The sequence below is a fragment of the Aricia agestis genome, chromosome 5, assembly GCF_905147365.1.
Source record: "Aricia agestis chromosome 5, ilAriAges1.1, whole genome shotgun sequence".
Classification (NCBI taxonomy): Eukaryota; Metazoa; Arthropoda; class Insecta; order Lepidoptera; family Lycaenidae; genus Aricia; species Aricia agestis.
In genome coordinates this window covers 14,551,330-14,564,579 of record NC_056410.1, presented here as the reverse complement: position 1 = coordinate 14,564,579, position 13,250 = coordinate 14,551,330, and the positions used below count along the sequence as shown (strand labels likewise).

Here is a 13,250-nt window from a genome sequence, read left to right as displayed (position 1 = left end):
AGTAACAAATAAGAATTACACCTAAATACTCTGAGAATATTAGAAAACAATTGGAAATATTAGTGATGTTGCCACAGAAATAAATCAAGATAGAACGGCGACGTGCGTGCTTTGCTAAGGAATCGATCGTGTCAATTTTTGATTTGCATTTAGTTAGAACAAATAACTTACCCGTGGAAAGAAATACCTCCTTTTGACCGATTCAGTTTCGTACTTCTTTTTTTTACAATTAGACACTGCACACTGAGGCATTTTTGCACAACCGCTCCGGAGACGTGCGCGCTGACTGAATGAACGTTCAACAAATCTTGCTCACTTGTGCAAGATTGAAACACGCGTACTCGCTAACCCGCTTAGCCGTTCTATCTTGATTTATTTCTGTGGATGTTGCGCTATAGACGCTATTGGTCAAAGAACCGTAACGAGAAACATGCGTTCGCTCCAGCTACAAAATAATTAAATAATTGACTAGACAACTAGAAAATAACTTCAGGAATAACTTAGGACGAATGTAACCGACTTGATGAAGAAAGAATAGACAACAGAAGTCGATCTCTACACGTTACGAGGTCTTGACAATGAAGAGGAAAGAAGCGCTAGTGGCGAAATCGTCTACAAAATAAATGTAATCCCAATAAAACTTACAGTTACAAATCAAAGAAAAATTAACATAAACTTTGAATTTGTCAATAACACAACAGGAATGAAATTCTGGAAAACTGCATGCAATTTATACGACTACAATTAAATACTTTGTTGAACAGTAATGGGTTATTAAGAAACATAAGAAAATATAATATTATTTGAGGCTGTATAAATAAAGTACGGTAAAGTCACAAAGAAAGATGGTAAAACTAAAAGTATATTCATTATTCTATTGAAAGTTATACTTAACAACTTACGTCGTCACCTTACGTTATTTGCAAAGGTAACGTTTATAAACATAAGAAGCAAAATATTTACAGTCTTTACAAAATATAAAAGGTAAAAACAAATATTGCCACCTCTTTTATAAAATTATCACCAGACACCGTTATTCTTACAAAATCAAGTAATTATCAAATATATAGAAAAATAAATTTAGTCGTCAATAGCTCACCCTAATCTACACAGACAAATATTATAATCAATAGAACCTATACAGACGTAGTTTGTTCCCAAATTCCAAGCCGAAGCATATAATGGAACGAAAATGTTTGCCATGCCAATATACGCTCGTCACTCAATGTCTAATTCGTAAAATCCCTTTTTTCTTATTACGGAACTTCGGTATAATTCGGGAAAATCCAATAAAATAGTTACAGCTAAATTTTGTCTAACGTTCCTCCAATATTTCATCTCCTTCAGGAAAGGACGCTTATAATTTATTGGGAATAGCGCCCATTTAGACACAAAATTAAACATTTTGTGCATCCTTTTATTATAAACCTATTCTTATTATGAACTTTTGGTCGCTTCACTTTCACGATTGCTTTGGATGTTGCGTTGTAGTGGTAGGGGCAGGCTTGAAACACTGCATAAGAAAGGCAGTGTAAATAACGAAAGCTATTGATAGTGCTATCAACGCATACATAAATATATTCAACTCTGGCTGCCTAAATCGATTTTTCCGCAACCACTCCAATACTTCGTCCTCGGCCATCAACTCGCCTGAAAAATATAATATATTTTATTAACAACAAAAACTTAGATAGCTTAGTAAATTTGGAATTTCGTATGCTTTTCATTATTACCTCTGTATATACTGGGAAACCGTTTCCGGAAATAAACAATCGCTGGCAGTTTTGTAACACCCCATTTTCTTGCATATCGAGGGTCGTGCATTTTGACAAAAGTAATGTCCAAGTTATCGGTCTCACTATCAATGTTCTCTAATTTGTCTAGTACGAATCGGCTTTCTTGAGAATTCTCGTCTGAAACGACAAACAAAATATTATTACATCTTTACTAATTTATTTTATGCATTTGTTACAACTTTACTGAATTACTTACAGAAATATACAGCGAGAAATTCATTTTCCTCTAGTAGTTTGTCCAACATCTTTCTGTTAACCTCTTCAATTTCGTTTTTCAGTTCAAAAACATCTTGAGACGTTAACCATTGAAGTACTTTGTCTACTTGGTGTAAATCTCCATCGTAAAACATTGGGGTACGCTTACGATAGTAGACAAGTGACGGTATGTTTACAATGCCATATCTCTCAGCTGCATCGGGGCTTGATATTTTTACAAAGTCGATTCCAAATTGATCCACTTCACCGTCGATTTGTTCCAAGGACTCCAAAATGTCTTCACATTCAGGACAATCTTCTTCGTCGTCTGAAATAGAAAGTAATCCCTTACTTACAACAACAGTTACATTTTGGTCTTGTATACTTCTGAAATTTTATTAGATATTGTTATAAAGACACATTCAAATTAACATGCACAAACATACATTAATTTTGTTATTTAAATATATTAGCTAGTTATAAATATTTTGGTCGCGAAAATTGACCTAAACTAAACATCAACTTACAAAAGAATACAGCAAGTAAATGGGACTCGAACAATAGCCTGTCAAGCATTCTATCATTTACAGATTCAATCTCATCCGCTAACTCACGATTGTCATCATCAATAAGCCATTCTAAGATTGATTCTTCATTTTGTAAGTCGCCTTCAAAAAGTAACGGATTCCCATTTCTAAAATTGCACAAAGTCATATAAGTATAACCGCAAAGATTATTGTTTATGTGTTTTGTGTAGTTAATTTGGTTGTGCAGTGTAGTTATGTTTTATGTTTAGTCTAGTACCTGAAATATACCATTGCTGGGAAAGTTTTGATAGAATATCTTTTGGCTAGTTGCGGATCCTGAAGTTTAACCATGTGAATGCCATATACGTCACATTCGTCATCAATCTTTTCTAATTCTTCAAGAATGTGATCACATATGTGACAGTTTAGTTTATCTGCAATAATTAAGCTAAATAAATAATTCTGCAAAAATCAAATAATATCCAAATGTGATAGACAAATAATTAATATATATCAAATTTTGTACTTACAGAAATATACTGCTAAATATTGTGTTTCTTCCACCATCTTTTCTAGCATAACTCTTGTTATAAGTTCAATGCGGTCTTCGGTTTTTTGTGTAATCAACCACTGTAACACCTCTTCTTCCTCTGCTAATGAACCTTCATAAACATTTGGCACGTTATGCTCAAAGTAAACTAGCACGGGAAAATCAGTAGCCCCATATGACTCAGCAATAGAATAATCTTGTGTCTTGACGAATTTAATACCATGTCTGTCGCAATCGTCATCAATATTTTCGAGTTCTTCCAAAATTCCAGCACATTGTTCGCAATCTAGGGAGTCTGAAATATTAATCATGATGTTAATATTTTGACCACTATTAACAGAAAAGATTGGATTTGTTCTAGGAAATCAAGTGGCATAAAACAAGGTAAAACTCGTATATTGTTACGTATATTACAGGATGTGGCAAAATGGAATAATAATAACGTACGATAAAAACTAATACCCTTTAAAATAAATATCATAAAGGTAAATATGTGCTTTGTCTAGGTTCTACAGTGAAGACATGCACCATGCGAGGATAACGGACACTATTGGACTAATCGATTGAAAACATTGCATTAATGACACAGGGAATGCTACCATCTGTATCCTGTAATTCTTCCTCGATGTCTTTAGACTTTTTCTTTTTCGTTGGTTTTGAATTGCATAGCTCACATAACGTTTTGTTCCCTAGTAACATTTACATTATTAATACATTTAAACTCAGCAAAATATGCTGTATTCTAAAATATTTTAATGGATACATGTTTGTTGCTTTTGGTGCCCTTCATAGTAAAACAGAAAATTGACAAGTACGACTTACAGAAGTAAACAGCTATTGAGGTAGAGCTCTCAATTAGATCTATAAGTTCTTGGCCTTCCAAAGCTTCAATTACGTCTCCAGACGGATTTTTCTGCGTCAGTAGCCAATTTAGTAGTTGTTGTTCATCGTATAGGTCACCTGAAAATATAATCTTCATTAGGTCTACGTTAGGGTATGTCTTAACTTACATCAATTCAATTTTCTTGAATTGATGTAAGTTAGATATAGTATAAGTATAAGATATATATAAGTTAGATAAGATAGTCGCAATAGACATATCATTCTGTCTACTCTGATTTAGTCATGAATGAATACTAGTGAAGAATTTCTACACACCCGCATAAATGACAGGATCCTTAGAACCCAATTTGAAGAACAAAACAGCTGGTAAAGCAAATACTCCAAATTCTTTTGCCATCTGCCTGTCGTCAATTTTCACAAAGTTAATCCCAGCCCCATCAGCATCATCATCAATATGTTCTATCTCGGCAAGAACTTTTGGACACTGTTTGCAGTCATTACTGTCTAAAACATAGTATACATGAAACACGCATAAAAATGAAAACCTTTGTAAATTCGGATGTTTTCCTCTAAAATTTTGCAAATGAAATACAGCAAATATTACTCACAAAAGAACACAGCTACATAATCAGACATTTGACGAATCTTCTGGAACATTTTCCTATTAACTTTTTCAATGTGATCTGTAAGTTCCATATTTTCTGGATTAGTCAGCCAATCTAGAATTTCTTCTTCATCGTCTATATCCCCGTCGTAATTAATATACTTGGTCTTTCTAAAGTAGGTGATACCCGGTGGATTTCTAAAGCCATATTTCTTGGCCATGAGACGATCGCTACATTTTACGATTTTAATACCATACTCGGATGCCTCATCGTCTATGAGTTCAACGTGTCTAAGTATTCGTGGACTTCCAGGGTCTTCTTCTTTGTCTAAAATATACAATTACAAATTATAAATTTAACATCAAGTATCAATTAATCAGTATTTAAAATGCTTAAAAATCGCTGTTTACTTTTATTTTAATATATAAAGTGTTGTTAAAATATACCACCTATTTAAGGTTTTACGAGAAATTTAAAAATGAGTGATAAATAATATTTTTCGTTCTCGTCAGAATAATACTTACAAAATACTACCGCCAAAAATTCCTTTGTTTCAATATATTTAAACAGTTGATCTCTGTCAATTTCCTCTATACTTTCATCTTCCTTTTGTTGCACCATCCAATCCAGAACTTCGGACTCATCCAGTAAGTCCCCTAAAAAGTTTTAAAATGTACAACAACGAAATTCCTACTCTTCTAAAATAAATTACAAAGAAACCACATCCATTTTACTATTTGATCAACTCACCAGTTAACATCCAATAATAGACATGCGCGGAAACTACAGCAATACCATGCTGACATCATTCCCAAGTGGAGAGTAATGATAAATAAAATTATAGTAAAAGTATTTATTTAACAAAACAAGAAAAATTATTCAAATATGGCTCGACATAACATAAAAATATAGATAACTAAACATTCATGCGCAAATCGGCCAAAACACATTTTCAAAACTCACATGATTAGCCGCAAAAACTAGCACTTTTAAAAATTTGAACACGAGAATTGGTAACGAAATAAAAATAGTTTTGATGTAACTACAAAAACTAGCATCACGTCAGCTGCTCTGTATGGCTTTGAATCAGAGAAATTTACTTAAAATTTTATGTGTTTTATGCAAAAATAACAAAATTAAAAAACATGAGACGTCATGAAATCTAGATCACTATATGAAACATGAAATCTAATAACAATAAGTCTTTAACGTTGGCAAATATAATTAAAAGTTAGAAATGCCTTAGCTGTTCTTTTCTTTCGTCATAGTCTAAAAATTGGAATATTAATATTTATTAAAATAACTGTTTTATACATTGAGTTACACGGAAATTAGAGATCCTAACTTATTAAAATTCAAAATATATATACCAAAAGCTTAATGCGATGCGATAAATATACGTATATAATATAATATAGTAGTAGTAAGAATGTGATATGCGTTGTATTAATTTACATATTTTGAAAAGGATATTAACATGATACAGTCTATATGAAATAAATAAATACATCATACAGCCCTAGCATGTGCTCACAAGGATCAAGGGACACAAGGTTATTAAGTGATACAAATCAGGCAAATCTAAGTTATTAAGAGCTCAACAAAAATAGTACAATAACGTTCATGCCCTTGAACCATGTGCACGTCTCTCTGACCATGTCGGTTAATAATTATTGCCTAATTTTAACTTAATCTTAATGTTTACCACCACCAAATATTCTCTGAGTCAAATAAACCTTTTTTCCCTTTCAGTGCCTTGTCAGCCTTTGCGAGTGCCTTGTTTTTTCCCTTCCCAGATTTCTCAGCCGGTGCCGCTTTTTCCTTGTCCAATTTCTTTGCCGTCTCCTTTTCTGGTGATGCCTTCGCTACTTTTGTCGGACTCTGGACTTTAGTGGGACAGCACTGGTACGAGTCGTAAGACTTTTTTGGGACAGCTGGTTTCGCACCCAATCCAATGTAGAAACAGCGATCGCCTGCAGTCAGTAAAAAAATATTTTTTATACCCGCATATGTTTAAATAATATTAAAGTTACTGCGTTAATACTGTGCATATTTCTATTACAACGCGTTTTCAGGCGCATTTATATTTTAAACAACGTGTTAGTAATTAGAAAATTTAAAACGTTTAAACTGGAAAGCGTTCGCGTATGACTGCAGGCAATAGCTGGTGCAGGAGGACCCATGCGGGACCCGTTCACCATGCAGATTTGGGGACTATGTTCGTGTCTCAGTGCGGGTTTACATCTCGGGTTTCACGTAAATCCACGTCTCATTACTATTCATTTACCTGCGTACGCATTATCTATCCTACTGAATTTCCTGTTGCCATTATCGTCCTCGTCATCATTGTCATCATCATCATCGTCGTCATCGTCGTCATCATCCTCATCGTCATCATCGTCATCATCATCGTTAAAGCGATAGATACTAACTTGACTAGCTTTTACATGATGCCCAATTTTTTTATTTCTACTTATTTTCTTGAAAATTGCCTCTTCTTCGTCATCATCGTCATCGTCGTCATCGTCATCATCGTCATCGTCGTCGTTGTCATCGTCATCGTCATCATCGTCATCATCATCGTCATCGTCATTATCATCGTCGTCGTCGTCGTCGTCGTCGTCGTCGTCGTCGTCGTCGTCATCATCGTCATTGTCCTCATCATTTTCATCATCGTCATCCTCATTGTCATCATCATCATCGTTGTCCTCGTCATCGTCATCCTTTGTTTGTTTCATATCAAACATGTTTCTCTTTATATGCTGAAACGTTTTCCCCAAATTGCCTTTATTAGTAGGTTTAGTTTCTTTATCATTTTCAGATCCGTCATCATCATCATCATCCTCGTTTTCCTTGCGTTTATTAATTACCTTCTTTTTTTCTACCTTTTTAGTTTTTTTACCTTCAAGTTTGTTCAAGTCCAATTCTTTGTTTTCTTTTTTAGTTTTAATATTTTCTTCGTTATCATCCTTTTTTTCAAGCCGTGATTTTTTGCTTACATCAGCAGTTGCCTTTGATTTAGGGTTTACTTTTTTCTGTCGCTTTTTATCTTCACCTGCAGGCATTAGTAACTGTCATGCAAAATGACATAGCTCAAACATCCAGCATTTAAGGCACGAGTTTATTAAAACATTTAATTACTTGTATTCAAAATTACATATAATATGGCAATAATGATGTCATGCATGTAAATAATTTAATTTAATTGATTAAGTATAATATTCGACAAAATTTCAGTAAATAGTATTTAAATTACAAATCTATAAAATGGATGTGGTTCTTACTTTTTTGATCTATAAGCCACTGGAGGACCTTATTTTCGTTCTTTAAATCACCTATAAACAGGATAAGGAAGTATATTGTTTTTTTTTAATAATATACTTACAAACTAAAATATACTTATATCGTTTTCGGCATCTGAACTGCCCCGGGGCAGGGTGGGCCGACAGGATGCGGAAACATTCGAAGTTTAAATTAAGAACATAAACTACGTATTGCACTTGTACTATGCAATACGTAGTTTATGCTCTTAGTTTAAACTTCGGATGTTTCCGTATTGTGTCAGCCCACCCTGCTCCCGGGCAGTTCAGATGCCGAAAACGCTATTAGACAGAATTTGAACCTTACAATTTTAAAATTGCCAAGCTATAAAAAGATAATAATCTACAATGCGTTAAGAGTTATTTGTCTCCGTCTGGAATTTTAGGGTAGCAAAATAAAACTCATCTCTTGAATATACAACGTACAAATAATAATCCTGAACGCACTGTAATTGAGGGACACTGCTAACAGTACTCATAATAATCTCCGTATCGGCAAAATATTTTTGTCAATTCATTGGAAATTAAATATTTAAATAAAATTAAAGGTTATAAAAAGAAATAATGGAATACAAAAACTACTTACCATCATACATTATTGGAACTCCGGTTTCATAGTATACAAGAGCTGGAAAGCTGAAAATACCAATATCAGATGCCAGCTTAGCATCCTTAGACTTAACGAACTGAATACCATGTTTGTCAGTGTCGTCATCAATAGTTTCTAGTTCCTCAAGGATATCATCACAGGTATCACAGGTGTCGCTATCTAAAAATTATAGAAAGTAAAGAAAAGTAGTGTTAAAATTTCCAGGAAACTATAAAATATTTATTACAATTATCATTTGATGTTTTGTCTAATATAAACAGAAATTTCAAAGTAAAAAAAATCACACACTTTCCAATAATATACTTACAGAAAAATACGGCCAAATGTTCGACGTCATTTATGAGATCTTTTAAAGTTTTCCGATCAACATTTTCAATAACATCTGGTACAGATTCGTGCAATTCCAAAACCCACTTCAAAATAGCTTCCTCGTGCATCAAGTCCCCATCGTATATAGTTCTAAATTTGTGACGGTAAAATGCTAGAGCTGGCAAGTCTGGTAAATCATATTCTTTCTCAATTCCTTCGTCAGATGTTTTGACGAAATCGATATCTTTTTCTTCGCACTCGTCATCGATATTTTCTAACTCACTTAAAATTTTCTGTGATTTTTTGTCACCTTCCTTATCTAAAATTTATTTAATATTATATTATTACACTTTGAATTAGTTTTATAGTCCCTGGGAAATAAAAGTATACAAGGTGTTTCAATTAACGTATAGTAAGCCGAAAGGGGGTGATCAGTGGGTCATTCTGAACAACTTTTGTTCTACAACTTTTGGATATTCGCGAAAAAAATATATATTCTCCATAGAAACGTTGTTGGTCACTTTTTAGTTTTTACAATGGAAAAGAAAATATTTTTATCGCGAATTTCCAAAAGTCGTAGAACAAAAGTTGTTCGAAATGAAACTGAGTCAAACTCTTTTGGCTTACTTACCTAATTTGAAACACCCTGTATATCTTTTTTTGATTGATGGTGAAGTGATTGTGGTTTTATTAAATCTTAAAGTAAATTAAAATTATACTTACAAAAGAAAACTACGATGTGATCATTCTCTTCTAATATCTTCTCAAGCATCTTTACATTAACCTCTTCTATTCTCCCCGGAATTTCTAAAGTATCTTCATCAGTCAACCAAGCCAAAACTTCATCTTCATCTTCAATGTCGCCTAAAAAGTACAAGAATCGTATATTATTCAGTTGGTCCTTTCGCAAGTAAACATTAAGTTTCTGGTAATACTACATATAAAAAATACATATTTGGATATAATGTTTTAAATACCTTTGAAGAATAGTGGCTCTTTATTTCTGAAGAAGACCAGAGTTGGGAAATTTTTAATGCCATGCTTTTTCGCTAGTGATGTATCTTCTGTAGTGACGAATATAATTCCAGTTTCATCTAGTTCGTCATCGATGTTTTCCAACTCATCCAAGATTGTATCGCATTCTTCACTTTCTTCACAAGTTCCACCTGAAATTTTCACGATTTAATAAAAATGAAAACATTTGATCGTCACGAATTTTCAAAATTAATTTAAATTTACGCTTACTGAAATAGACAACCACATATTCATGTTCCTCAATAAGATCCACCAATATTTCGTCATTTACTTCTTCTATGGTTGCACTATTTTTTTGCTCAATTAGCCATTCTAGAACTTCATTTTCGTTCATAAGATCGCCTTCATAAATAGCTGGTATATTATCTTCGAAGTAAACTAAAGTTGGTAGATGGTGGATTCCATATTCTTTTGCCTCAGCATTGTTGTCTATTCTTACTATGACAATGCCTTCTTTCTCTAAATCATCATCAATGTTTTCCAATTCATTCATAACCCTGATATCTTGCTTATCCTCTTTGTTATCTGAAATATAGAAATTCTTTAATTTTAGTATTTCATGTTTTATGCAAAATTGTGCCATAGTAAAATTATCCCAAAACTTACAGAATATTACTGCGAGGTATTGTGTTGATTCAATAAGTTTGTCCATCATTTCATCAGTAACTTCAGGAATTTCACTATGACGTTTCTGGTGTATTAACCATCCTAAGAGTTCATCTTCATTCATAAGGTCACCCTCATAAATGTGTGGTATGCCTTTCTCAAAGAAAACAATCGTTGGCACAGATTCAATACCATATTCCTTTGCTTCCTTGTCATCGTCTATCTTAACGAAAGCTATATCGTTTTGATCGCACTCATCGTCAATATTTTCTAATTCGGCTAAAACCTTTTGACTCTTCTTCTGATCCTTGTCATCTTAAATTATAAAATAATATTACAGTTTTAATGTAATCTTTACATTTGCAGATGATGTGGTGGCAAGTTAAAGCTTCAGTTATACTTACAAAACAGAACTGCGACATAATTCATTTTTTCAAGTATCAGATCTAACATCTCATCCGTAATATCTTCTATTTCATCACTTTCGGTCTGATGTTTTAACCAAGTAAGAACTTTTTCTTCCTCTTCTAGATTACCTTCATAAAATGTGGGGATACCTTTTTCAAAGTACAAAAGCGTAGGAACTTTATCGATACCATATTCTCGAGCTTCTTCGTCATTGTCTATTTTTACAAAAGCAATGCCTAGTTGGTCACATTCGTCGTCAATGTTTTCAAGCTCATTTAGAACCTTCTGAGACTTTCGGTCATTGTTATCATCTGAAAACAATAGATTTTTTTTATAAAATATAATTTATTGTAATTTAAACAAGTTTTAAGTACGTTAATTAAATGTGCACTTACAAAATAAAACAGCGACTGTTTTTCCATCCTTAATAAGCTTGTCGAGCATTTCATCAGTTACGTCCTCGATTTCATCTTTCTCTAATTGGCTTACAAGCCACTCCAAAATCTCATCTTCGTTCTCAAGGTCACCTGTTATCACGGAAATTAATTATTGTATATTGTTCAATTCAATATAATAAATAATCGTTCGTTGTTCAATTCATTTTTCGTTATTAAAAATAAAAGTTTTAATAAATTAACCCCTTACCGTCGTAAACATTGGGGATCTGTTTTTCAAAGTACACAATAGATGGGACATCGTCGATTCCAAATTCTTTAGCGGCTTTCTTGTCATCGATTTTAACAAATTGAATTCCGTGACGATCACAGTCGTCGTCAATTTTTTCAAGTTCTGCTAAAACCGTCATTGACTCATCGTCACCGTGATCGTCTGAAAATATAAATATGGTACATATATTTTTTTTATCGTTAAAATATACTTTCAAGTATATTTCTATTCCTATACTATTATACTATACTATTCCTTAAAGAAGAGCCACGAAACAGCGTACTTACAGAATAATACGACAAGATTATCGATGTTTCCTATAAGAGTATTGAGTGTTTTAGCCGTTACATCCTCGATCACATCTTCTTCATCCCCAGTCGATTTGTTGGCAATGAGCCATTCCAAGACGTCCTCTTCCCGGCTGAGTTCTCCTGAAAGTACCGTTACAGAATATCGTTAGGGTTTTTTACATGAAAATTGTGCTAATTTAATGTTTTATTTTAACAGATATAAAAATAGAACATGGATAAAATTGTTCCAATATCATAATAAATTGATATCCTTTAACATATCCTAAAATGGTAAAACGTCTAAATAGGTATAGTTTAAAAACAAATGATCACTACAAACCTTCATAGATGACGGGTATTTGGTGCCTATAGTATACTAATCTTGGCAATTCTCCAAGACTGTACTCCTCGGCTAGTTCTTCATCGTGGATTTTCACAAAACCTATTCCAAGCTGATCAGCCTCGTCATCGATGTTTTCCAGTTCTTGGAGAGCTTTGGCACATTTCTTGCATTCAGGTTTATCTGAAAAGTCGAGCTATCTGCTTATAATTTGTTTAGTACAGTTGACGAGTCATGCCCCGTTTGACGAGAAGCTGTGCAGTTAACGCGTTGCCAGGTTGTTTTGAGTTAAAATATATTTTGTGCGCTATAGCAAGCGTAGTGTCGTGCAAAGATTGGTGGGTCGTGTGTAGGGTCATTATATTGTGAAATCACTAACGTTACTGTGAAAGAGTTATCTAGATCGATAGGAACCTAAAGAAATATCACTAGCATCTCAGAAAACCATAATCATGGGGCTTCAAAGTAAACATTCCTATGAGAAGATTCAGCAGGACAAAAGTATAATTCTAATGCACTCTAGCTACTATTTGTAGCTAGTAAAGATTTTTGTGTGATCTAAGATTACTCTAGTCGTAAAAATGTTCTCGACATTGTATCTTATGTTATTTAGGTCAAGGTCGCTCGAAGCATCCATTAGTATGACTAATTTTATATTAGTTTCATAACAAGGTCTATTTAGTCGTCATGAAGGAAGATTATAGAGCATGTCTTGTTCGTGACACGTCGGTCCGTCAATCTGAGCTTGCCGGCGGGACAAAAATAGATCAGCCGAAATAGCCCGCTGCTCGGTCCGATAATGCAAACGTGTTTTTGATTCTAGTATTCCCTAATACAAGACAGACAAACTCGATTAAACTCATCACCGTATTAAAGATAACATAGCGAGAGTTTCGTTTAAGAAATATTGAAATGATAAGACAAACGATTATTGATACGAAACGTATCGAGTGATTCATGCCACTGTAATATGTTGTCCCGAAGCCAAACGTTTAATTGGGCGAAGCGTCAAAGAATTTTCGTTTAATTTGGACGAGCCAAACGCTTAAGTAATTTTTTATTCAGATTCCAATTAAAACCACGGCGATCGTATTGCAAGCGACAAACGGACGACACGTTAAATATTAACTTATGTGCTAAACTAAAGAAG

General features: G+C 33.6%; 1 protein-coding gene across 7 annotated transcripts in view; it reads right to left on the bottom strand.

Annotated features, from left to right (window-relative positions):
- Positions 1-1,327: 1,327 nt before the first annotated feature.
- The window catches only part of LOC121727357, a 32,965-nt gene continuing 21,042 nt past the window's right edge, over positions 1,328-13,250 (bottom strand). For 2 of the 7 annotated variants that reach the window (XM_042115140.1, XM_042115141.1), the window contains 25 exons: positions 12,101-12,283; positions 11,758-11,901; positions 11,450-11,632; positions 11,200-11,331; positions 10,801-11,115; positions 10,397-10,711; positions 10,001-10,315; positions 9,733-9,921; positions 9,479-9,619; positions 8,754-9,074; positions 8,423-8,605; positions 7,801-7,851; positions 7,419-7,571; positions 6,253-6,489; positions 5,041-5,172; positions 4,520-4,843; positions 4,227-4,415; positions 3,891-4,028; positions 3,668-3,757; positions 3,049-3,363; positions 2,796-2,952; positions 2,519-2,685; positions 1,993-2,319; positions 1,734-1,913; positions 1,328-1,650 (listed from right to left, as the gene is read on the bottom strand). In XM_042115140.1, coding sequence (XP_041971074.1) covers positions 1,463-1,650; positions 1,734-1,913; positions 1,993-2,319; positions 2,519-2,685; positions 2,796-2,952; positions 3,049-3,363; positions 3,668-3,757; positions 3,891-4,028; positions 4,227-4,415; positions 4,520-4,843; positions 5,041-5,172; positions 6,253-6,489; positions 7,419-7,571; positions 7,801-7,851; positions 8,423-8,605; positions 8,754-9,074; positions 9,479-9,619; positions 9,733-9,921; positions 10,001-10,315; positions 10,397-10,711; positions 10,801-11,115; positions 11,200-11,331; positions 11,450-11,632; positions 11,758-11,901; positions 12,101-12,283 — 5,069 coding nt within the window. In that variant the 3' untranslated portion in view covers positions 1,328-1,462. The remainder of the gene's footprint in view (positions 1,651-1,733; positions 1,914-1,992; positions 2,320-2,518; positions 2,686-2,795; positions 2,953-3,048; positions 3,364-3,667; positions 3,758-3,890; positions 4,029-4,226; positions 4,416-4,519; positions 4,844-5,040; positions 5,173-6,252; positions 6,490-7,418; positions 7,572-7,800; positions 7,852-8,422; positions 8,606-8,753; positions 9,075-9,478; positions 9,620-9,732; positions 9,922-10,000; positions 10,316-10,396; positions 10,712-10,800; positions 11,116-11,199; positions 11,332-11,449; positions 11,633-11,757; positions 11,902-12,100; positions 12,284-13,250) is intronic. The other 5 variants (XM_042115144.1, XM_042115145.1, XM_042115142.1 and 2 more) reach the window with 4 other exon arrangements.